The following is a 25,666-nucleotide window of genomic DNA, read 5'->3' as shown; positions in this document are numbered from 1 at the left end:
TGTGATCTGGTCCCAAGCACTTACACTCACACAGTGGAGTAGCACTTAGGGTGTTGGCTGTTATCAGATATGGCACTAACCTAAGGTCCTGCCTGTCCTTCCAGTTGCATGCTCTTTACCATCTCCTTATCCAGAAAAGGAGGCCGTTTAGCTCACAGAGCAATCCCATTCCTGTTTAATTCCATTTCTGTTCAGTCCCATTCCCTATTATTTTTCCCTGTAACCTATTCTCAAATTCCCATCAATTCTGCTTGCATTAGTGGCAATTAACAATGACCAATTAACCTACTAACCTGCCCTTATTTAAGACAATGGGATGAAATTGGGGCAGTTTAAGGAAGTCCATACAGTCACAGGGAGAACATGCAAGCTCCACACAAATAAAGTTCAGGTTTATTGTCTGAGTACATACGTGACATCACATACAACACCGACCGAGCTTCTATTTTCTGTAGGCGAGGCAGAATTACCACTTACTGTTAGTACAAAAAACTGTACTCAAGAAGATATGTATAAAATGTAAACAAATAAAGAAATGCAAACAAACTATGCAATACAGAGAGAGAAAAATCAATAAAGTGCAAAAGCAAGAGTCCTTAAACAAGACCCTGATTGAGTTTGTCATTGAGGAGTCTGATGGTGGAGGGGTAGCAGCTATTTCTGAACTTGGTGGTGTGAGTCTTGTGGCACCGAGACCTCTTTCCTGATGGCAGCAGTGAAAACATGATGTTCTGGGTGGTGTGGATCCTTGATGATTGCTGCTGCTCTCTGACGGCAGCATTCCCTCTAGATGTTCTCAATGATGGGAAGGGTTTTACCTGTGATGTCCTGCTCCGTGTCCACTACCTTTTGCAGAGCTTTCTGCTTAGAGGTGTCCTCATACCAGACCGTGATGCAGCCAGTCAGCACTTTTCACCACACATCTGTAGAAATTTGCCAAGGTTTCCGATGTCATATTGAACTTCTGAAAACTCCTGAGGAAATAGAGGCACTGACGTGCTTTATTCACGGTGCCATTAGTGGGTTTGGATGTTTCAGGATTGAACCAAGTTCACTTTAGAGTAACGAGCTAGTAGATCTATCAACTAATTATACAGATCCCATTGTATTATTTCTGAAGATGTCAAAGACAGCTTTTCCAGTATCCTAATCAATGTTTATCCTGCATGAACACAATGTTTGTCCTTATCACACCAGACTTCAGTGCCCAAATTTATCTATAATCACTCTTTAAAGGTACAGTTTATTATGTCACCTCTTTAAAAGTACTTCATTGACTGTAAAGTGCTTTGGGTTGTCCGGAGAGGGATATGAGTGTCTTTCCTGATGATGTTTGATTGCTTTTCCTAACAGCCATCCTTGACAAGAACACTTGTCTTTAAGATCACAGATACATTAACTTTGTAGGCTTAATGCTTCTTTGTTGCTTCAGGACCATACTGCAATCCACATCAGAACCTGAATGGCAAGTCTTAGAAATTCAGAGTGAAGCTTCTGACTGAATGATGCTGGTCTATTTCCCAATGTTCTTTGAAGTCGTGCCACTAACTTGGCACACATTAATAGATATTGCTTCTTAAAGGGGTGAATAGCATTACGCTGAGAGCCTATGGTTGCAATCAGTACTTACAATGCCTAGGGGCACAGCACTTTCTTGGAGAAACTCTCGTCATTCAGTCTCAACCCCAAGAGAAAAGCTGTGAATCAGAAAAACTGTCAGTGATTTTGCTTGAAACTCACAACCTGATTTTACTCAGATTTTAGTCTTTCATCGAACTCTGAAATCGAACTTTGAAAATTTCTCTGTAAATGGATAACCTCATATTTATTTTCATTAGACTGCTTCTCCCATACATTTGCCTACTCTCCTAACCTTCCAAGTCACTCTGAAGCCTCTTGGAATCTTCTTCACATATCACTGAGCCAAGTCAAGTTTATTCTCATCTGTATAATCCAATGAAGCAGGGTTCTCCGGTCCTCGGTGCAAAACACGCAGACACACAGCCAAACATAACACACATACAGACAAACAATACATATGCAGGACAAGTATTCATATCTGTGTATATTCAGGTGCCTTGCCATTCAGTGTGGGCGATCATGTCTCTCCATCCATCACGGACTCTGACCCTCCGAATTGTAGTTGTTGCCCTCCCTGTTTCTAACCATAATGTTAATCTATCTCTGATCTATCATTTTCATTCTCTGTCTACCTCTGCTTCTTTTTCCTTGCACCTTTCCAGTTGTAGCTAAATGTTCTAATGCATCGATTCGCATGATGTGTCCAAAGAATTTTCTGATTCTTTTAAGTAAATATACACTTTGTTTTCATTCTTTGTAGAACTTCTTCATTTGTTATCCTGTCCGTATATGATATGCGCGGCATTCTTCTGAGAAAACGCATCTCTACTGCATTGATTCTTTTTTCCATTGCATTTGTGATGGTCAATGACTTGCAGCCATATATCAATATAGGATGAATGATCAATAATTGATGTATCATACATCAATTCATATGTACAAATAAATTTTAAAAATCATTTTGTAAATATGAGATCTCAGACGGTTAGTGTGAGCAGTTCGTTTGGTCGTTTAGCATTCTCTCTGTCCGTGCAAAGAAGCTGTTGCTCAGCCTGAGCAGCTGAAAGATGCTGTGTGCTTAATGATTTTGAGTGTGCTCTTCAGGCAATAATCCTGGTAAATCTCATCGATAGGTTGATCCTCTCTGCCGCTCTTATGGTCCTGTGGATTGAGCTCCGATCCATACTGTGATGCAGCCGGCCAGGACGCTCTCGATTGAGCTCCTGTAGAAGGTTAACATGATGGTGGCTGGTCGCCTTGCCCACTTCAGTCTTCTCAGGAAGTTGCGTCTTCCTGACAAGTGAGGAGATCTGCTAATTTAGAAATAATGCATACAATTCCTTCATCCGTATCATCAGTATGTATTGTAAATAGCTGGGGCTTCCACACTGAACCTTGAGGTGTTCCCCCGCACCCTCTAGTATTTGCCTGACAGTCTGTGCTCTCTCTGCTTCCTGCCTGTCAACTTGTCAGTAAATTTTCATCTTTACATTTGATAAGATGATCATTAGATGGTCCTTTATTGAAAGATTATAGTGGAATAGAAACTTGTTGATCCCTACAAATCAGTAACGCTTGCAATAACAAAATCTATGAGAATAAACATTAAAGCAGTTCAGTGTTTAATCTCCTTGCCAATAGAGTTATTAAAAATGTACTATCTGTGACACAGTGCAATTTAAAATTTTATACCATAGTTATGGTCCAATCAGTGCAACAAATGATGTTGGTATTGATTAAGATATGGACCTAATATATATTTACATGGCTAAGTGAAAAGTTTGACATGTAAGAGATCTAATCCTCATGAACCTCCAATATTATTGCAACTATCTGAGGTTTCAATCAACCCCTATTCAACCATTAAATTTTTCTCTTAAACACTAATAAATCATCAATGCCCACTGTCCACACTTCATTGTTAAACCTCAGTCCCGTCCACCTCCTCTTTGGCATAAAAAGGCTCACAATTGTCTGCCCAATTTAGCAGAAAACAAACTACTGGATGGCATGATTAGAGCCACGCTGTTACAGCGCCAACGACCTGGGTTCGAATCTGCCGCTGTCTGTAGGGAGTACGTACATTCTCCCCATGACTGCGTGGGTTTCCTCTGGATGTTGCTCCTTTCAAAATGTACAGTGGAGGTGGGGGGGAGGTGTAGGTCAATTGGGCAATTTTGGCGGCACAAGCTTGTGAGCCAGAATGGCCTGTAACCATGCCTAAATTAAAATTAAAATAACTCAGGGTTTCTATTCTATTTCAATCCAGCAGTTTGTTCTTTTGCTCTAGATTTCAGCATCTGCAGTCTTTAGTGCATTCAATTTATCAACCCAGTCAAAGGCTTTGCAAGATACCAAGAGGAGAGGTAATGTGCTCTGGATCCGATCAGCAGGTTGATGTGACAAGCTCCATGCTTTGGGACTCTTGGCCTTTGGTGTGCATTGGCATCTTCCTATTGTGGAGTATGTGACCACCAGTCTGCACGGTTCTGTTGGGAGCTTATCCCTGCCTTTAAGGGACTGGGAGGGTCAGTATCTCTGCTGTGGTGAAGAGCTATCTGTTCTCTGCTCTGAATATGTCCAATAACATTTACCATCAGGGTTGTTGGGTTCCCAAGTCTTTGTGGAGAGAAGTTTGCACAAATATTAAGGAGAAACTCAGTCATGCAGCGATTTTATATAGCAAAGATTAACATGTATAGCCAACGTTTCAGGTATGAGCCTAAAGCAAGCAGGCGTCTGACTGAAATGGTGTGGGCAGAAGGTCACATATTAATATGGATGGAAGGGCACAAGAGAAAAAAAAGCTGTGAAGCGATAGTGGGGAGGGGATAGTTCTGAAAGGAGAGGGAAGGGGTTGAAGAGCCTATCAGAAATGGGAGGTCGATGTTAATGCCATCCGGTTGGAGAGTGCCCAGATGGAATATTAGGTGTTGCTCCTCCAATTTACAGGCAGTCTAGGTTTGGCAGTGTATGAGGCCGAGGACAGACATGTCGGTGCGGGAGTGTGGCATGGATTGGGCTGTGAAAAGGTGCAGTCGAGGTAATTATGGTAATTGATGGGTTTGTAGAAAATGTCTGCAGGAAGGTTGTCTCCTGAGATGGAGGCAGAGAGATCAAGAACGAGGAGAGTGTTGCCAGAGATGGACCAGATGAGTTTGAGGTCGGGATGAAAGTGAGCAGCAAAGTGGATAAAGCTGACGAGCTTTTCATGAGTGCATGAGGTAGCACCCATGTAGTCGTCAATGTAGCAGAGGAGGAGTTCAGGAGCCTTGCCCATGAAGGCTTGGAGTGTTCCACACAGGCAACAAAATGGCAGATATAGCCAGGACCCATGTAGGTACCCATGGCTACCCCTTCAACTTGGAGGAGAAACTGGAATAAGTTGAGGGAGAAACCATTAAGGGTGTGAACAAGTTCTGCCAGGCGGAGCGGGGTGGTGGGGGTCTGCTGTTGAGAAATAAATGAAGCCCTTCATTATGGGGAATGGTGGTGTATAGAGATTGGACGTCCACAGTGAAAATGAAGCAGTCGAGTTCAAATCCCTGGGATCTGTTTGCTACTTTTTTATAGACTTACAGCATGGTAACAGGCCCTTTCGGTCCACAACCCCAGTACATTCGAACCCATATGCCCAGCGCTGTAACACATTGTGCTAACTGCTATGGTAATCGTGCTGCCTTTTTTCTTTAAAACCTTGTGTCTTCTGCATTCCTGGATTATCCCCACCCTCCCTCTATTCCTTCCAAATAAATCAAATCTGTGTCCTCTCTTATTAACCTCTTTGCCTAAGGAGATAGCTCTTTCTCATTCATTCTCGTTAATTTGGTTCTCCTCAATTAAATCTCCCCTCAGGTAAATCAAATCGAATTTTTATCAGCTTGCATGGCTGTGGATTCAGATTTAGATGATGCTCCTGTTTGACAGGTTCCAGCAGCTCCCTGATACTTTTATGTGGCCATTCTGCCTGCTAGTCCAGGCAGGTCCCAAGTCTTGGCAGTCTATTAAGAGCATAGACTTTGAAACCATCATTAATATTTATGTTCGTTTCTAGTCAGAAAGAATGCAGCCTTTTCCACAGCCCCAAGTAATGGTTTTGTTTTTACAAAATTCCATTTAGTGGTTAATGACACAGAGCAGATTAATGTTATGGTAGCTCTGGAGGATGGATTTCAATGGCCCTTCAAACTGTGACTGAAAACACAAAATGAAGTAGATTGATATGAAATAAGATAACAGCTCTTTGTAAAGCAGTGTGCAACTTGATTAGGGATAAATATTATATAGATTATATGCTTAAAGATGTTTTTATTATCGTTCCTCATGCACATAAATTCAAGTGTGTGATCATATCTTTTTGGAGCATGAAATAGCAAGACCCAGAATTTTATTTTCCTGTGCATGAACTTATCCAGTGTTTACAGCAGGTATTATTTGTGTCTTTTATCAACACACCAGCCATTCAGCAAGACAATATCCTGCAATAAACTGGAAATGTTGACACAGGTAAACCAAGGGACTGAAGGGAGTTTCAGTCCCTTATCGGTTCAATGTTACGCATGAGTAAAACTCAAAAGTCTGCAGACATTGTGAATGAACTAAAAGCACAACGCTGGAGAAACTTGGCAGGTCAAACAGTGTACTTTATACAGCAAAGACAAAGATACAGAACCATGTTTCAGGCCTGAGCCCTTCATCAATATATGTTGCACACCATTGAAAAGAATGGAGCATCAGAATGGGGTGCTTTTAGATCAGTGCTAGGTCCAGCTTTGTCAGTTTTTTCCACAGGTGAGCCACGCTGAAAATAAATCCAGGTCCCTGATTGAAATCATTGTTGCATTTTCTGCTCTGCTCTGAGTCCTTGCATCAGGGAGAGATGAGATATTCTGCTTCTGTCTCAGCGGGACAAACTTAGCGTGGCTGAATAATCTCACTTGCTTCTTCCTGCAAGCAGCTTCACGTGGCAGATCCCTGATGGGGGAGATAACTCCTCAACAATGCTGCCGCAATTGGGAGATGAGTATTTAAAGCTGGCAACCACTGGGTACCGTCCAACCATCCACACAGCTGGGCCAAGACAGACTGTGACTAAATTCCACCCTCTAACCTGCTTCGCAAAGCCATTCCAGTTCTCCTGAAGGGAAAGGAATGGTGAGGCTATAGGAACTGTTTAAAAGACAGACCTAAGCCTCGACCTCACACCCTGGGAGATGGCAGCTCAGAACAAAACTAACGGGCTTGTCAAAGAGTGAGTGTCCGTCCTTGAGGAAACTCAAGATAAAGGGCAGGTAAATGAGCTACAGTATTTGTAGCCCAACCCCGCATTCCAAAGCCATGCTGGCTCCGGAATCAGAATGTTTAATCACTTGAGGATCCACAAAGAAAATAAAAGCCACAAGAGAGACTCTCCTTGTTCTTGAGGGGTTGTCATACCCCCCCCTCACACACCCCAGTCTTCCAAAATTGATCCCCTTTTCCCAATTGTCCACAACCCCAATTCCTTGATCACTTGGCCAGCCACAGTCTGCACTTATTTGCGCCAGCCGCGCGGCAGAAAACCCCTGCAAAAGCTTCCTCAAACTCCATAAGAAAGCAATGCACTGAATCGTGGGCTCTTTTCCGAGTTATGTCTGTGTGTTCTGACTAAGGCGAACAAAGACTCTCGCCTCCCTCAAGGGGAGATCAGACAAGAGTTGGTTCTAAATGGCCACAGCTGAGATTTTACTGGCTGTCGTTGAGTGATATCTTGCTTCTGCAATCCCATTAAAAGAAAATGCTGTCATTTCACTTCTATCATGGAAACCATTTATTCTCCTCAAAAATAGACTAAAATTGCCCAGTGCAATCCTAACCCTGTACTTGAACAAACTATCTTTGATCTCTGAAGTAAGCATGTTAACCCTTTAGTTAAAATAACAGCAAGAGTATTAGTTATTAATTCACAGCAAGCTTTTCTCAAGGATAGAAACTGATTCTGTTTGAAGTCCTTTTTTATTGAGTGCAATTTGTTATGTTGCAGTCGTGAAGTCTGGAACAATAGAAGGGACAGTATATATACTGGGTGCTGGCTTGAGATATAAGCACATCCATTTACGGAAATTGGCAGACACCCCAAGGTACTTATAATGTGGAACTTGTTTAAAATTCCATTCGAGTTGAATATGGATCCTTAAGAAACAGGGAAGAGGGGAGAAGCTAAATCTGGGTCTCAAAAGAGCTTTCAGCCCTTTAGTTAATATAAAATGATGGGGAAACAGTGTTCAACACAGGATGAATCTTATCACAAATCCAATTAACTGTCATCTTCACAGCCTGGTGAAAGAATGGATAGAATTGCCTTTTGAATCCATTTGCATGATTTATACAAGTGCGACAGTCCGCCTGCAGGCAGCCACTATGTTTTATTTATGAAGAGTCTGGCAAAGACAAAATCCTCTGATGTCAAAGCTTCTGGAGATATTAAGCTGCCATGCTGGCCTTCAAGTATTCTTGAAAAATGAATAGCTGTAGTTTCAGAAGTCTGAGCTGTTAAAGGCACGATAAAATCCAGAGAGTCTCTGTGTTCAGCTTCATGCAAATGTCTTTTTTCTGCCACTTTTTGTAGTTGATTATCTCCTGTTAGTTCACTTTTTCTTCCCATTTCCATCAAACTGCTTCTGTGAGCAGCTAGTTTTCATTTTCAGCTCTGTTTCCCTCTCATACTGATCAAGATTCAATTGATATTCATGTAATAAAACAGTGTCATATTAGACGGAATTTCTTTTGCCTGCTATATATGAGACAGATTCGCCATCGGCAGAAATTGCCTCACAGAGAAAAGAGAAAGAGAAGCAAAAGAGAAACCCCCTCCCCACTGAGTCTCCGTAGATTAGCTTCCAGTGCTTCTGCAGCCACACCAAGTCCACTCCAAACCATTGGCAACCCGAGCTCCAGATCCGAACCTCTGGCCCTTTAGCACCTTCGGCACTCCCTCGTATCACGGTTCCGATACCTGGGACCCTTTCAGCCAGTCTCCAGCAGCCCACAGCCTCCATGGGTTCCTGGCCTCGAGTCACCAGCACCCAGCCGGGTGCTTTGGTCTTTCAGCTGCAGAACCCGCCCCCGTGGGTCATCTCCTCTGCTTCTCCTTCTCAGACGGGAGATGGTCTCCCCATTTTCTGGTGCCATGCACTAGTCCTCCGCTCCTCTGGAGTCTGCAACCCCTCGTGGCTGCTGCCGATCAGAGGCGCCGCCATCTTGGGCGCAGACCCTGCAGGCACAGGATTTTAAATAAAACCATCAATAGCTCCTTTGATGGGCTATTCAAAACCTGCGCAGAGCTGGGGGCAGTTGACTGGCCAGTTCGACCCTGCGGGAGCGCAGTATCTCTGCTCCTCGTTCACCAGAGGCAGCGCTGCCATTTTTCAATTTGAGTCTAGGGTGCACTGTGCAGACGAAGCTCTGGCACTCCTGATCTGTGCCCTGTTTTACCTGCTCCCTTTTCCCCTCCTCCCCCTCTTCCCTTCCAGGAGTGGATACTGGTTGGAACAAAATTCATTTTGTCACGCTGTTTAGAACCCTGAGGCTCAGTTCAGAGTTGCAGGACAAACATTTTTAAAAAAATCAAATTGTGGCTGAGCTGCAGAAAAGAGTCACAAATTGTGGAAAAAAAATTTGCTTAATAGTGGCAAAAAAATTTTAAAAGCCAATCAACATCTATATAAAGTACATTGTGTGACCTGCTGAGTTTTTCCAGCATTGTGTTTTTACTACAATCACAGCACCTACAGACTTTCACCTTTCACAAGACATATTGTATATCTTGGCGAATAAGTTGACCGGCAGATTGGTATATCTAGTGTATAAGTCGTTCCCCCACTTTCCGGGATATCCGGACCTCCCAGGAACAACCCCAAATTTTTTAAAACACCCAAATCGCATGCAACAAAGTTGTAAATTAAGTAAGTTAAAAAAAAACTCATACCGAGCAGGAGCAGCGACGGCCCACGGAGCTGGAGCGGTGACGTGCATTCGGCGGGAGCAGGAACCTCGACCTACCAGGCAGGAGTGGCGACCTCAGGGTCTCAGGCGGGAGTGGTTATGGCGGTGCCCAGAGGTGGGGAGATGTCAGTGAATGGCGTTCACGGTGGGGGGGTCTTCCAGCATTGACGTATACGCCAAAGTGACGTCAATCTGTTATTTTTTGGTGAATTTAAGGTCTCAGAAATATATCCGGTATATCTTCTCCCCCCCCCCCGCCCCCCCACTTCCCCCGACTTTTGATAAAATGTTTAGGGTTTCACAACTCAACTTATACACCAAAATATATGGTATTTATTTTTAGAAAAGCAACTTAAAGTATAAAACCTCTTACACAGTTTTAAGCATTTAATTGATCCCGTTAAACTCTATGGATGGTTTTACTTTTCTGATCAATTTTTTGCTTTGATGCACAATAGCTCATTGGTCCATTCCAGAGACCTCATTGTTTTGGTTCCTGGGATCTCCTGCTGAATCAGGTGGGGTCTGAAGTCAGAGGGGACAGAGACCAAGAAGTGAACAGGAGGAAGGGTCAGTGACGTCAGAAATGAGATGGATTTTACAAACTGATCCACTTGGGTGGCATGGTTAGGGTAGTAACTAGGTGACGCTGTTCAGCGCCAGTGACACGGGTTTGAATCCAGCGCTGTCTGTGAGGTGTTTGTACATAGTCACTGTGTCTGTGTGGGTTTCCTCCAGGTGATCCGGTTTACTCCCACCCTTCAAAAACACATGGGGTTGTGGGTTAATTTGGGTGTCATTGGGATACATGGGTTTAAATGGCTGGAATCAGCTTCTACCATACTGTAAATAAAATTTAAACCTTGAAAATGATAATTTCCTTGGTATCAGAGCCTTACTCATTTCCCAATACCCCACCTCACAGGAAAATTCTTATATCCATCAAATTCAAAGCACCTTACAAAAACGTTACAACCTTGCACTCGTAAGATGTTTTACGGGGAATGAGATGCTCCTTTGGAGGCACAAGAGAGTGCAGACCCTGCAATCTGGAGCAAAAGTACAAACCACAGGAGGATCTCAGTGGGTTGCGCAGCCACCATGGAGGGAAGGGAATGGATGACATTTCAGGTCAAGACCCTGCATCAGGTCCAAGAGGAAGCATAGAGGAGAGAGGGAGGAATGAAGCAGGTTGGTAGGTGATAGATGGACCGAAGTGAAGTAAGGGATGATGGGTAAATGGTACCAGGAGGAGTTGGGACACAGAGACTGGGAGGTGACAGACAAGAAAACAATGACGGAAGGAACCAGGTGGAGCCAGTTGTAGAGAGAGGTAGATATTCAGAGGCTGGAGGGCGAGAGGTGAAGACGCAAGTGGAGCAAACGCCAGACTCTGAGAAGTACGCAAGGTCATAAGTGGAAGCAGATGACTGGATCCTTGACTTCCTCATCAGTCAGTATGAAATGGAAACATCGACTCCTCATCATTGATTATCAACATAGGCGCACCCCAAGGATGTGTGCTTAGCCCACTGATCTACCTGTTATACACTCTTGACCTTGTGGCCAGACATAATTCTAATGCCATCTACAAGTTTGTAGAATTACAAACGGCAATGAAGAAGCGTACAGGAGGGAGAAATATCAACTCATTGAATGGTGTAATGACAACAACCTTGCATTCAACATAAGCAAAACCAAGAAGATGTTTGTGGACTTCAGGAGGAAGTCAGGGGAACACAATCAAGTCATCTTCGAGGGCTCTGTAATGGAGAGGGTCAATAACTTCCAATTCCTGGGTGTGAATATCTCTGAGGATCTTTCCTGGAGCCTCCAAGTTGATGCAATCACAAAGAAGGCTCGCCAGCGGCTATGCTTTGTGAGGTCTCTGGGGAGATTTGGAATGTCACCGAAGACTCTCAAACTTCTACAGGTGTACCATGGAGAGCATTCTGACTGGCTACATCACTGTCTGGTATGGAGGTGCCAAATCTCAGGACAAGAATAAACTCCAGAGGATTGTTAACTCGGCCTGCGACATCACAGGCACCAGATTCACTCCATCGAGGACATCTACAAGAGGCGGTGTCTTAAAAAAGACCCCCCACCACCCGGGCCATGCCCTCTTCACTCTGCTACCATCGGGAAAAAGGTTCAAGAGCTTTAAAGGTGAGCACTGAGCGGCACAGGGACAGCTTCTTCCCCACTGCCATCAGATTCCTGAATAATCAATGAACCACAGACACTACCTTACTTCTCGTGCACTAGTATTGTTATGTTTCTATAGTAATGTTGTAAGATGGTTATAATATAAATGTTTGCACGATGATGCTGCCGCGAAACCCCGAATTTCATGACTTGTTTGTAACGATAAATTCTGAAAGGGTGATTGGCAAACAGAATCAGATGTTGATTTTCTCAACACTGGGATCTAAGACTTCTTACAATGCTGAGAAGAAATGTACCTCAGGCTGTTTGTCAAATTCTATCTGATGTTTAAAATACATTTCTGAGGCTGGTATATTTTAAGAGCTACCCAGAGACATGCCTGTCACACCATATTCAGGACTCCACTCTGCATAGAAACGCCGTGCAGATCATCCTGACCTCATGTCCCATTCCTGTCAATGAAAGGTAAAGAGGAGTGGGAATGCCGTCAGGTTCTTGCCTTCTGTAGATAATCCTGTGACAGTGAATACATAAGTGAAAACACAATGCTGGAGAAACTCAACAGGTCAGAGAGTGTCCTTTACAGAGCAACGATAAAGCTACATAACTTTCACTTTGGGCTTTAGCCCTTTATCACGGTGTGGAAAATTATCAGCAGGTGCCCAAACAAAATAGTGCGGGGGTGGTGGTGGGGGGGTGGGGGGGGGGGGAGGCGGTGGGAGGGTAACACAGACTCAAAGGCAGGAGGAAATAGTTTGGTATTAACATCAATTTCTCTGGTTTCAGATAACCTAATCTCCATTTCCTTTGTCTCCTTTTCCTTAGCTCTCCTCCCCCTGTCTGCTGCTGTGCCCTCCCTCCCTTATCCACCTATTACCTCCTGCCTTTGAGTCTGTGCTCCTTCCCCTACCATTTTGTTTGAGCGCCTGCTGATATTTTTCGATACCTTGATGAAGGGCTCAAGCCCGAAACATTGGTTGTGTAGCTTTACCTTTGCTATAGAAAGGACATTGTTTGACCTGGTGAGTTTCTCCAGCGTTGTGTTTGTACCTCAAACAAGGTGTCTGTAGACTTTTGTGTATTACAGTGAATACATAAGAGTGCTGGAGAAACTCAACAGGCCCTACAGCCTCCATAAGATGCTAATTTTAAATATATATATTGAAATTTAGAGTAACCCCATGTTAATTAGCTCTTTTGGCCCACGAGCCCGTGCCACCCATTCCATTAACCTACAACCCCCATACGGTTTGGAGGGTGGGAGGAAGCCAGAACACCCGGACAAAACCCATGCAGACACGGGGAGAAGGTACAAACTCCTTACAGACACCTCTGGACTCGAACCCAGGTCGCTGGCGCAGTAAAAGCGTTGCGCTAACTGCCCCCTAACCATGATGCGCTTTGATGAAGGTTCACACTCAAAACATCGGTTATATATCTTTGTCTCCCTATGGATGCTGTGGACCTGCTGAGGTCTCCAGCTCAGTTGTGCATTAATTGCAACCACAGCATCTGCAAACTTTCTTGTTTAACTCCTGTGATAGTGAAGCCATCTCAGTGAAATAGGCTGCAGAAACGTGTAATTTGGTTGTTTCGCATGTGTGGGCCCACAGAAACAGTAACGCAAGAAAGAACAACAAAACTTCCCCCCCTCCCACTTCTTCCCCATCACCTTCCCCCAGTTCTGTTCCTCTCATTTGTTCCCCAACTCCTTTCACAAAGCCAAAATCAATTCTCACCTCTCCTCTCATCATAGCCTATTAGCACCTTTCACTGGTCTGGACCCTTCCCCCAGCCACTGCTGCTTTTATTCTGAGCATTCCTCTTCCTTGTTTTTTGTTTGAAGGGCTCAGGCCCGGATCGTCAGCCATATATCTTGTGTCCTCCCATTCCCAGGCATTTAGGTGTTGAGACCGCCAGAGGGGGAGAAACCACTAAGTGCCACAGTGGTGGTAAGGTGTATGCAGAGAACAAATGTTACTAGGTACATTGATGAGAATGTATAGATATGACTGACATTATGGGCGTTAAAAATTGACGTTTCTTCTTTGTAAATAATTTATTGTGAATAAAATAGATTTTGGTTAAATAAATAATATACATCTTTATCTTCTATGGACATTGCAAGACCGGCTCAGTTGCTCCAGCAACAAAACTCTTCTCCCATGGTCATAGCTACCACTGAAGTCAATGGGATAAATTTTTAACACTGATCTAACTACACTAAAATTCCGATAATATGCTACAATATTATTCACAAATCCTAATGGTTCACCATTTGCCTCCCCTTTAAACTCACTGATGCCCTGTTTCTAAAGGTCCCTTTAAATTGACTTGGACCCTGTTTCCCATGCCCCCTTGATACTTACCCATTCCCTCCATTCCCTTTAAACTGACAGCTTCCACTGGACAATCTATTACGCCACAGAGTAATTTCTTTACAGAGTAAATGAAAAGTGTGTTAATGGGAATAACATCCAATTGTTCACAAAAAATTTGCCAGACACACATCTCCAAATTCCTGAATGTTCCGGTTTAGCAGCAGTTTACTTGTACATTGAATTTAGTGCCACCAGCAGAGATGAATATCTTGGTAATACTCTTCACAATGGGTCTCATTTAACAGCACCATTTGCATAATCCTATGGGGCTACAGAAAGAAAAGATTTTTTATTTCCATTGTGCCCTTCCTAACCAGAGGGCACCCCAACATTTCTTAACAAACAATGAAGGTACTGTTTGAAATGTTAAAGGCGGTCTTTAGAGATGTTCCTAAAAGATGCTGAATATTAATTTCTATGAACATTAGTTTTATAGGACCTATAATCCCAGAGTTCATTCAAATTCCATTGAGTTTAAAAAGGTTCAATTCAGGAGCTCTAATTTTAATGTGAAAAACTCCAAACATCTTGCTCTCTATCCCTGATCTGTTGTACCCAGTCTTAAATAGCCTATATTATGACTGGGTAAAACACTCAGTTACCAAGGTAACTCAGGACAGCATAGTATTCCAGCCCTCCCAGGTCCTCAAAATGAATATTGTGTAAAGGAGGTCTTCTTTGGCTTGGCTTCGCGGACGAAGATTTATGGAGGGGGTAAAAAGTCCACGTCAGCTGCAGGCTCGTTTGTGGCTGACAAGTCAGACACGATTGCAGTGGTTGCAAGGGAAAATTGGTTGGTTGGGGTTGGGTGTTGGGTTTTTCCTCCTTTGCCTTTTGTCAGTGAGGTGGGCTCTGCGGTCTTCTTCAAAGGAGGTTGCTGCCCGCCAAACTGTGAGGCGCCAAGATGCACGGTTTGAGGCGTTATCAGCCCACTGGCGGTGGTCAATGTGGCAGGCACCAAGAGATTTCTTTAGGCAGTCCTTGTACCTTTTCTTTGGTGCACCTCTGTCACGGTGGCCAGTGGAGAGCTCGCCATATAACACGATCTTGGGAAGGCGATGGTCCTCCATTCTGGAGACGTGACCCATCCAGTGCAGCTGGATCTTCAGCAGCGTGGACTCGATGCTGTCGACCTCTGCCATCTCGAGTACTTCGACGTTAGGGGTGTAAGCGCTCCAATGGATGTTGAGGATGGAGCGGAGACAACGCTGGTGGAAGCGTTCTAGGAGCCGTAGGTGGTGCCGGTAGAGGACCCATGATTCGGAGCCGAACAGGAGTGTGGGTATGACAACGGCTCTGTATACGCTTATCTTTGTGAGGTTTTTCAGTTGGTTGTTTTTCCAGACTCTTTTGTGTAGTCTTCCAAAGGCGCTATTTGCCTTGGCGAGTCTGTTGTCTATCTCATTGTCGATCCTTGCATCTGATGAAATGGTGCAGCCGAGATAGGTAAACTGGTTGACCGTTTTGAGTTTTGTGTGCCCGATGGAGATGTGGGGGGGCTGGTAGTCATGGTGGGGAGCTGGCTGATGGAGGACCTCAGTTTTCTTCAGGCTGACTTCCAGGCCAAACATTTTGGCAGTTTCCGCAAAGCAGGACGTCAAGCGCTGAAGAGCTGGCTCTGTATGGGCAACTAAAGCGGCATCATCTGCAAAGAGTAGTTCACGGACAAGTTTCTCTTGTGTCTTGGTGTGAGCTTGCAGGCGCCTCAGATTGAAGAGACTGCCATCCGTGCGGTACCGGATGTAAATAGCGTCTTCATTGTTGGGGTCTTTCATGGCTTGGTTCAGCATCATGCTGAAGAAGATTGAAAAGAGGGTTGGTGCGAGAACACAGCCTTGCTTCACGCCATTGTTAATGGAGAAGGGTTCAGAGAGCTCATTGCTGTATCTGACCCGACCTGGGGGGCAAGATTGGCGTAGCAGTTAGTGCCAACGATTGGGACTGGGGTTCAAATCCCACGCTGTCTGTAAGGAGTTTGTACATTCTCCTTGTGTCTGCGTGGGTGGTCTTCTCTGGTTTCCTCGTACCAGGGCATAGGTTAATTGGGTGGCACGGAATCATGGGCCTAAATGGCCTGTTATCGTGCTGTATGTCTAAAAATTAAATGTAAATTAAAGTCAATGACAGGAAAAAAAATTTACACAATGAATAACATGTTTAAAATCCAATCCAAGCAAGTACTAGAGCCAAAAAAAACAGTGGAATTTTTCAAAATACAATTGACAGCATGGATGAGAGGCTTAACATATTCAAAGGGTGCATTTCAGATGGATGGATAGGCTCTTCGCTTGTGGCTTACATTTAGGTGCTTTCAAATCACCCACCCAGTGATTTAAGAAGAAATCCCACCCCTGCCATGTCGTGATGAGTGACGCATCACACAGTCAGTTCTCTTTCGGTTTTAAAGTTCTCCTAAACACCTCCACCACCCCCAACCCTGTCAGTTGCCCCAATCCCCTCCATGGCCATCAGTCACTTCTACAGACGGGTACATCACAGCTTCATGTGATGTACTGATTCCTCTTGGTACCTCTGGGCAGGAAGCCCTGTAAAAGATATAGGACACAGCCCAGTTCATCATAGAAGTCCCCAAAACCCAGCACAATAGATATTCACCAAGACAAATGGCTACTTAAACAAAAGTTGCTTCTAATTATCTTTAAACATGAAAACAGGATCAAACTTTAACTTATCACTATTAACTTAACCCCCTTCTAATTCTAAATGCACATGTATGTAATGTGTATATAAGTTCAGAAAAGTTCTTTAATTCACAGTCCAAGTTGCAGGCAGTTCTTATAACATTAATGAATCTTCACCAGGCTTTGGTGCTTGAAAGGTTACCACTCAGGAAGGTTCTTGTGAGTTTATAGAGAGAGATTTGTTATTCACTGGACACAAACTGATTCCTTCCGATCAGCCATGTCAGTGTCTTGCTGAAGAAACTTGCCCCCATCAGGGTTTTCCAGATGATAACCTCTTTCTTTCAATCACCACAGAGTTCCTTGTTGGTTTCCCTTATTTCAAGTGAAACATTATACAGTCAGCCATCTCCTCTTGGATAGACCACAAGGGCTTTGACCAGGCTGAACTAAGAACTCACAACCCGTCTTCAAAATGGGGTTTTTCCACAAGCTTGCCAGCTTGTCATGTTCCAGTCCCAGCTGCTGTAGAACTGAATTCTCTCTCTCTTTCACAGAGAAAACCACATGATCCTCTTCGAACAAGCAAACTGCACTCAGTCTGCAGCACTGGACCCAATCTTCTGAGTTCATTCATCTGCTACTTTCCAAAACAATAACCCATTACTCCACAGCATGTCCAATTAACACCTACTTGTGAAGTCTTCATAGGCATTCTTCAAAGTTTTTGCAAAGGCATTCAGAGCCTGGTCTGTCTGGCTTGAGCAGAACTCTGGCATTTTAATGAGATCTGTTTTGAAGTGTTTGTATGTGACCTAAAAATCTCCACAACTTATCTTCCAAAAACTTATCTATATACAATATAAAATATAACATAATCTGTCACAACATGCAAAACTCTCACCACCATCAAAAAAATCTACATGGAACGCTGCAGCAGAAATCATCTAAGGATCCACACATCCAGGACATGCTCTGTTCTCACTGCTACCACCAGGAAAAAGGTGCAGGTGCCACAAGACTCGCATAGTCAGTATGCTAACATTTATTTCTTTCTTTAGATTTCTCTCTTTTGTATTAGTGTCTTTTTTCTAGGGTGTAGTTTACAGTTACCGATAAAGTGGTAATTCTGCCTCATCCACAGGATAAAGAATCTCAGGGTTGTATATGATGTCATGTATGTACTCTGACAATAAATCTGAACTTTGAAAGTTGAGCTTTTAACAGACTAGCTCAAACATTGAACAACTCAACTAACATCCAATTAGAAGAGGGAAACTTGACACATAATTTGATTCCAGGCTGAATTAATAGTCGTGTAAAAGGCTTAGCTTGTCCTTTGCTTTATTTTATATTTCATACTTCCGAATTGATGGTCAAGTATCCAATTTTCTTTTCCCAACCTTTCCCCGAGGTGAAGTGCCATGCAGAGTGCCGTCTAGTGAAATTAAAACCGCACCCCAACCAACTGAAAAATTCACTTTGGCTCAGCCACAATTTAATAATAATTGTCCAAACCTTCTATCTGCAGATCCATCATTTAACAATGAATTTATAAGTGCCATGCAAATTAGTTTCTGGATTTCAATTCATAATTGATTTATAACAGAAGATCAGTTGTGTCAGTGGAAATTTCATTGTCAAATCCCTGAAATCCATATACAGTAAAATCTCCGTTCCCCGGAATTCAAGCAACCTCAGGCAACCAGCAAAAAAAAAACTGTGGAAAATAAATAGGTTAAAAATACAAGTTTAAAATTGGCACCCCTAAGCGATCAGTTTGCCCATCACGCAAACCGCAATCTTAAGCATTATCCGGCATCTACCAGTCTCCATTGGTACCGGATACTGGGGGTTTTTACTCTACTTTCTTGGTGAAGGACACAGTGCCACCAGAAATTTAAATCCTACCATGACGTGATAATGCGTAGGTAGATATACTTACTGGGTTACAATGTGAAGAGGATTACGCCTCAAATTCTTGGTGTGCAGCACACAAAAGAAAAAGCAGATCAAATTGTGATCCGTTATTGGCATCCTGCTATAAAACAAAAAGGCAAGGCTTCGATTTGCTGTAAAGAGATTGCCAATGTTCGAGCAGGGATATACAAGAATCAATGCCATCCAGTACAAAGGGGGTTGGAAATGCAAAGTGCTTTATTTCTAATCAAAGAGCAAACAGGCTGTGATTTTTCAGAGGCTTTAAGAAGGGAAGCGCTGGAGGAGGCTGAGGTGCCAAAAGCCATGCGAACAGAGGTTGGTACACTGCCATTTGATCTGTTTTTGGGCCCCCAGCAAATGCTGTAACATCCACAGGCGACCTGTCCTCATCTTCACCACTTCTGTTGGAGGGTCGCACAATTCAAATATGAATGCTTCAATCTGTTTGAACAGGATCACAAGTTGATTACAGCTGATAATTGATTAACATCTCAAAGCCACTAAAGTCCTGAAGTCCGCTTTCCCCAGATGTTTCATCTTTCTTTCTTTTTTATTTTTCACACTGTGAACCATATCAATCAAAATACACACAAACATTTCCCTCTTAAATATACACAGTGGCATTTTCTCCCCTTCCCCCCCCCCCAACCTTCCCTCTGACCTCCCTCCAAACCCATTATACGTTCAACATATACAATACAATAAAACCATTAAACAATGTCAACACACAATGAAAATAAACAAGAAAATTGTGTCATCTACTTTTACACACTGGATCAAGTCATTTTGTCTTATCATTTTAGGGGGTGGAGGTCCGCGGTAGGCCCTCTCTGTTATGTTCCATGTACGGTTCCCAAATTTGTTCAAATAATGTGGCTTTATTTTTTTAATTATATGTTATTTTTTTGAATGGAATACATTTTTTCATTTCTATGTACCATTGCGTATTCTCAGGCTCTCTTCTGGTTTCCAAGTTGACATTATACATTTTTTTGCCACACCTAAGGCTATCATCATAAATCTTTTTTGCGCTTCATCCAGTTTGAGGCCTAATCCTTTACTTATATTACTTAGAAGAAAGATCTCTGGATTTTTTGGTATGTTATGTGATTTTATTTAATACCTGATTTAGATCATCCCAAAACTTTTTCACTTTCTCACATGCCCAAATTGCATGTACTGTTGTTCCAGTTTCCTTCTTACAGCGAACACATCTATCTGATAATGTTGAATCCCATTTTTTTAACTTTTTGGGTGTGATATATAACCTGTGTAACCAATTATACTGTATCATACGTAACCTTGTGTTTATTATATTCTTCATAGTTCCAGAGCATAACTTTTCCCATGTTTCATTTTTTATCTTTATGTTTAAATCTTTTTCCCACTTTTGTTTGGGTTTATAACTTATTTCATCATTTTCCTTGGGTTTATAATTATTTCATTTTCCTTATCTTGCAGCTTGATGTACATGTTCATTATAAATCTTTTAATTATCATTGTGTCTGTAATCACATATTCAAAGCTGCTTCCTTCAGGTAATCTCAATCTGTTTCCCAATTTATCCTTTAAATAAGGTTTCAGTTGATGGTATGCAAACATTGTACCATGAGTTATTCCATATTTGTACTTCATTTGTTCAAATGTTAATAAATTATTTCCCAAAAAACAATTTTCTATTCTTTTAATTCCTTTTCTCTCCTATTCTCTAAAGGAAAGGTTATCTATTGTAAAGGGGATTAGCTGATTTTGCATCAATAATAATTTTGGTAGTTGGTAATTTGTTTTTTTTTTCCTTTCTAAGTGAATTTTCTTCCATATATTGAGTAAATGATGCAAGACTGGTGACCTTTTATATCGTATCATCGTTTCATCCCACTTATAAAGTATATGTTCTGGTACCTTCTCCCCTATTTGTCTGATAAAAATGTGATAAATACCTTAATTGTGCTGCTCTATAATAATTTTTTAAGTTTGGTAACTGCAAACCACCTTGGTTGTACCTCTCTGTTAATTTATCTAACCCTATCCTCGGTTTCCCCCTTTCCATAAAAATTTCCTTATTATTCTCCTTAGTTCATTAAAAATTTCTCTGTTAAGGGAATTGGTAATGATTGAAATAAGTATTGTATCCTTGGGAAGACATACATTTTAAGGCAATTTATCCTCTCTATCAATGTTAGTGGTAATTCTTTCCAATGTTCTAAGTCTTCCTGCAATTTCTTTATTAGTGGCTGAGAATTTAATTTGTACAGGTGGCTTAAATTATTTTCTAATCTAAAACCTAGGTATCGGATTGCTTGTGTTTGCCATTTAAATGGTGATTCTTTTTTAAATTCTGTATAATCCGCGTTACTCAATGGCATCGCTTCACTTTTATTTGCGTTGATCTTGTACCCTGATATTTCTCCATATTCCTTCAATTTCTTATGTAGTTCTTTTATTGATTATTCTGGTTCTGTTAAGTATACTATGATGTCATCTGCAAATAAACTGATTTTATACTCCTTCTCCTTTATTTTTATCCCTTTTATTTTCTGTTCTTATCAGTTCTGCCAATAGTTCTATAGCTAAAGCGATCAGTGAGGGAGATAATGGACATCTCTGCCTAGTTGACCTACTTAATTTAAATTGGTTCGATACATATCCATTTACTGTTACCTTCGCCAATGGTCCCTTATATAATGCTTTAATCCCATTAATATTTTTTTCTGGTAGATTGTACCTCTGTAGTATTTTGAATAAATAATTCCATTTTACCCTGTCAAAGGCTTTTTCTATGTCTAAAGCTACAGCCACTGTTGGCTTCTTAATTCCTTAAACTGCATGAATTAGATTAATAAGTCTACAGACATTATCCGATGTTCGTCTTTTGATAAATCCAATTTGATCTTGTTTTACTATTTATGGTACACACTCGGCCAATCTGTTTGCTAATATCTTATAATCTGAATTAAGTAGAGATATTGGTCTATATGATGCTGGTCCTAGTGGATCCTTCCCCGTCTTTGGTATTACTGTAATTATTGCTGTCTTACATTAATCTGGAAAGTTTTGTGTTTCTTCTATCTGGTTCATTACTTCCAGGAGAGGAGGAATCTTGCTGTTGGTCCTCTTGTTGCTGCTCTTCTTTCCTATCACTCCCTTTCCTGTCGCTTTCCTCTTCTTCCAGCTGAGAGCCCTGGTGTTGGGCATCCCTCAGATTCGCGCTGTGTTTGCTCTCTCCTCAGCTGGGACCCCTCCCGTCAGTGTTCTCTTTTTCCTTAGTGAGCGCACTGTGCATGCGCAACTCCTTGCGCATGAGCTGTTGCGTGCTTTTGTTTGGCTCAGAGAGACATTTTTGCAGTCCAGCGGTCGGGAGGTCGCGACTCTGCGGGGTCGTCACCAACCTTGGAGAACGGGCTCTCTTCTCCACGACGGCTCCCTGTTTCTTCATGCAGGCAAGGCCTTCTCCTTTCTCTTCCAGCATCTTTTCATTTTTTTTCCCATTGTTTTTACTTTTTCCTTCTTGGGTTCCATTTTCTTTCTTTTCTCTACAACTTTATCTTTTATTTGTTATGTTTTGTGTTTCTTGAACTTTGTATTTTCTTCACTTTATTTTTTCTTTATGTTTTGTCTTTCTTGAGATGAAGAAATTAATTGACTGGAAATTCTCTTAAAGATATCAGTAAGATTGAGAGGGCAGAGATGTACTAGGATGTTGCTCAGACTTCTGCAACTGAGTTATGGGGAAAGGTTAACTCCCTGGAGTGTACAAGAATGAGGGGTGATTTGATAGAGGTACTTAAAATTATGAGGGACATGATCAGAGTAAATATAGACCGGCTTTTTCCACTGAGTGTAGGTGCGATACAAATATATGGGTTGGAACAACATCGAGGGCCGGAGGGCCTATACTGTACTGTATTGTTCTATGTTAAACCAATGGGTTAATGGTGAAATGGTTAAAGTTTAGGGGGATCATGAGAGGAACTTATTTACACAGAAATTTTGTGGGAGTGTGGTACAAGCTGCCAGCTGAAGTGGTGAATGTGGGCTCAGAATTTGGTCAGGTACATGGATGGGAGAGGTTTGGAGGGCTTTGGGCTAGGCAGAAAATGGATTGGCACAGAGTGGAAGGGCTGAAGGAGACTGTTTCTGTGCTGTAATGTTCTATGATTCTAATATACTCTGGCAACTGGAAGAATTCATATGTTTTTTAAAAAATTTTTATTTTTCACACTATAAACCACATTGATCAAGATACATACATTTTTCTTTTCAAATATATAGTGTCGTTTTCTCCCCCCCTCCCTCTTCCCATCCCACCCTCCCTACCTCCCCTCCCATTCATTTATAGTACAGAATCTAAGATACATTAAACCCGTCAAACAATGTTGTCACTCAATAAAAATAAACAAGAAATTCCACTGAGTCAGTTCTTTTCATTATCTTCTCCTTCTGTCATTTTAGGTGGTAGATGTCCACGGTAGGTTTTCTCTATTTGTTTCATGTATGGCTCACATATTTGTTCAAATATTGTAATGTTATTTCTTAAATTATAGGTTATTTTTTCTAATGGAATACATTTATTCATTTCTATATACCATTGTTGTATTCTCAAGTTATCTTCTCATTTCCAGGTTGACATAATACATTTTTTTGCTACAGCTAGGGCTATCATAACAAATCTTTTTTGTGCTCCATCCAAATCGAGTCCAAATTCTTTGTGTTTTTATATTACTTAGGAGGAAGATCTCTGGGTTTTTTGGTATATTGCTTTTTGTGATTTTATTTAATATCTGGTTTAGATCATCCCAAAATTTTTTCACTTTCTCACATGTCCAAATTACATGAATTGTTGTTCCCATTTCCTTTTTACAGCGAAAACATCTGTCCAATACTATTGGGTCCCATTTATTTAACTTTTGAGGTGTAATGTATAGCCTGTGTATCCAGTTATATTGTATCATACGTAACCTCGTGTTTATTGTATTTCTCATAGTTCCGGAGCATAGCTTTTCCCATGTTTCATTCTTTATCTTTATGTTTAGATCTTGTTCCCATTTTTGTTGAGTTTTACCATTTGTTTCCTCGTTCTCCTTTTCTTGTAGTTTAATATACATGTTTGTTACAAATTTTTTGATTATCATTGTATCTGTAATCACATTTTTTTTGTTTCCAAACTCCCGCCTTTAATAAATGAACTATATTATCCCCGCAAAATATAAATCGGAAAATATGCAACACTAGAATATAATAATGGAAACATTTTGTCGCGATATTGTAAATTCAATGTTGAAAATATGCATCATTTATCAAAAAAACCTGAAGATATTGTTGGAATTATGATTGAAATCTTTAGTTACTGATCTCTTTCCACTTCCTGAAAACGTCTTCTTGAATCCCAGACGCATTTGTGATTTTGTCCTTTGAGTCTCATTATTCCGTTTCAAAAATCTTGATGTTCAGGGAAGAACCAGGTTTCCTTCCCGGCTTTTTTAAAAAATTTTTTATTTTTCACACCATAAACCACATTGATCAAGATACATAAATTTTTCTTTTCAAATATATACAGTGTCGTTTTCTCCTCCCCTCCCTCTTCCCATCCCACCCTCCCTACCTCCCCTCCCATTCATTTATAGTACAGAATCTAAGATACATTAAACCTGTCAAACAATGTTGTCACTCAATAAAAATAAACAAGAAATTCCACTGAGTCAATTCTTTTCATTTCCTTCTCCTTCTGTCATTTTAGGTGATAGATGTCCACGGTAGGTTTTCTCTATTGTGTTTCATGTATGGCTCCCATATTTGTTCAAATATTGTAATGTTATTTCTTAAATTATAGGTTATTTTTTTCTAATGGAATACATTTATTCATTTCTATATATCATTGTTGTATTCTCAAGTTATCTTCTCATTTCCAGGCTGACGTAATACATTTTTTTGCTACAGCTAGGGCTATCCTAACAAATCTTTTTTGTGCACCATCCAAATCAAGTCCAAATTCTTTGTTTTTTATGTTACTTAGGAGGAAGATCTCTGGGTTTTTTGGTATATTGTTTTCTGTGATTTTATTTAATATCTGGTTTAGATCTTCCCAAAATTTTTTCACTTTCTCACACGTCCAGATTGCATGAATTGTTGTTCCCATTTCTTTTTTACAACGAAAACATCTGTCAGATACTGTTGGGTCCCATTTATTTAACATTTGAGGTGCAATGTATAGCCTGTGTATCCAGTTATATTGTATCATACGTAACCTCGTATTTATTGTATTTCTCATAGTTCCAGAGCATAATTTCTCCCATGTTTCCTTCTTTATCTTTATGTTTAAATCTTGTTCCCATTTTTGTTTAGTTTTACCATTTGTTTCCTCATTCTCCTTTTCTTGCAGTTTAATATACATATTTGTTATAAATTTTTTGATTATCATTGTATCTGTAATCACATATTCAAAATTACTTCCTTCTGGTAACCTCAGACTGTTTCCCAATCTGTCCTTCAAGTAGGATTTCAGTTGGTAGTATGCCAACATTGTATCGTGAGTTATATTATATTTGTTCAAAGCATAGTAATTTATTTCCTGAAAAGCAATTTTCTATTCTTTTGATCCCTTTTTTCTCCCATTCTCTAAAGGAAAGGTTATCTATTGTAAAAGTGATTAGCTGATTTTGCGTCAGTATTAGTTTTGGTAATTGGTAATTTGTTTTATTCCTTTCTACATGAATCTTCTTTTAAATGTTGAGCAGATGATGCAATACTGGAGAATTCCTATGTTGTACCAATTTTTCATCCCATTTATATAATATATGTTCAGGTATCTTCTCCCCTATTTTATCTAGTTCTAATCTAGTCCAATCTGGCATTTCCCTTGTTTGATAAAAATCTGATAGGTATCTTAATTGTGCGGCTCTATAATAATTTTTAAAGTTTGGTAGTTGTAAGCCTCCTTGTTTATACCATTCTGTTAATTTATCTAGTGCT

At 41.1% G+C, this 25,666-nt stretch overlaps 2 protein-coding genes across 2 annotated transcripts in view; one reads left to right on the top strand and one right to left on the bottom strand.

Moving 5' to 3' along the window:
- The window catches only part of LOC138749194 (LHFPL tetraspan subfamily member 7 protein), a 237,944-nt gene that overhangs the window by 153,636 nt on the left and 58,642 nt on the right, over positions 1-25,666 (top strand). The window lies entirely within an intron of this gene.
- Positions 18,896-25,666, bottom strand: part of LOC138749191 (spermatogenesis-associated protein 22) — a 204,905-nt gene continuing 198,134 nt past the window's right edge. The window contains exon 9 of the mRNA XM_069910271.1: positions 18,896-19,138. Coding sequence (XP_069766372.1) covers positions 18,959-19,138 — 180 coding nt within the window. The 3' untranslated portion in view covers positions 18,896-18,958. The remainder of the gene's footprint in view (positions 19,139-25,666) is intronic.

The sequence above is a fragment of the Narcine bancroftii genome, chromosome 14 (genome assembly GCF_036971445.1).
Source record: "Narcine bancroftii isolate sNarBan1 chromosome 14, sNarBan1.hap1, whole genome shotgun sequence".
Taxonomy (NCBI): Eukaryota; Metazoa; Chordata; class Chondrichthyes; order Torpediniformes; family Narcinidae; genus Narcine; species Narcine bancroftii.
This window is presented reverse-complemented; position numbering and strand designations above follow the sequence as displayed.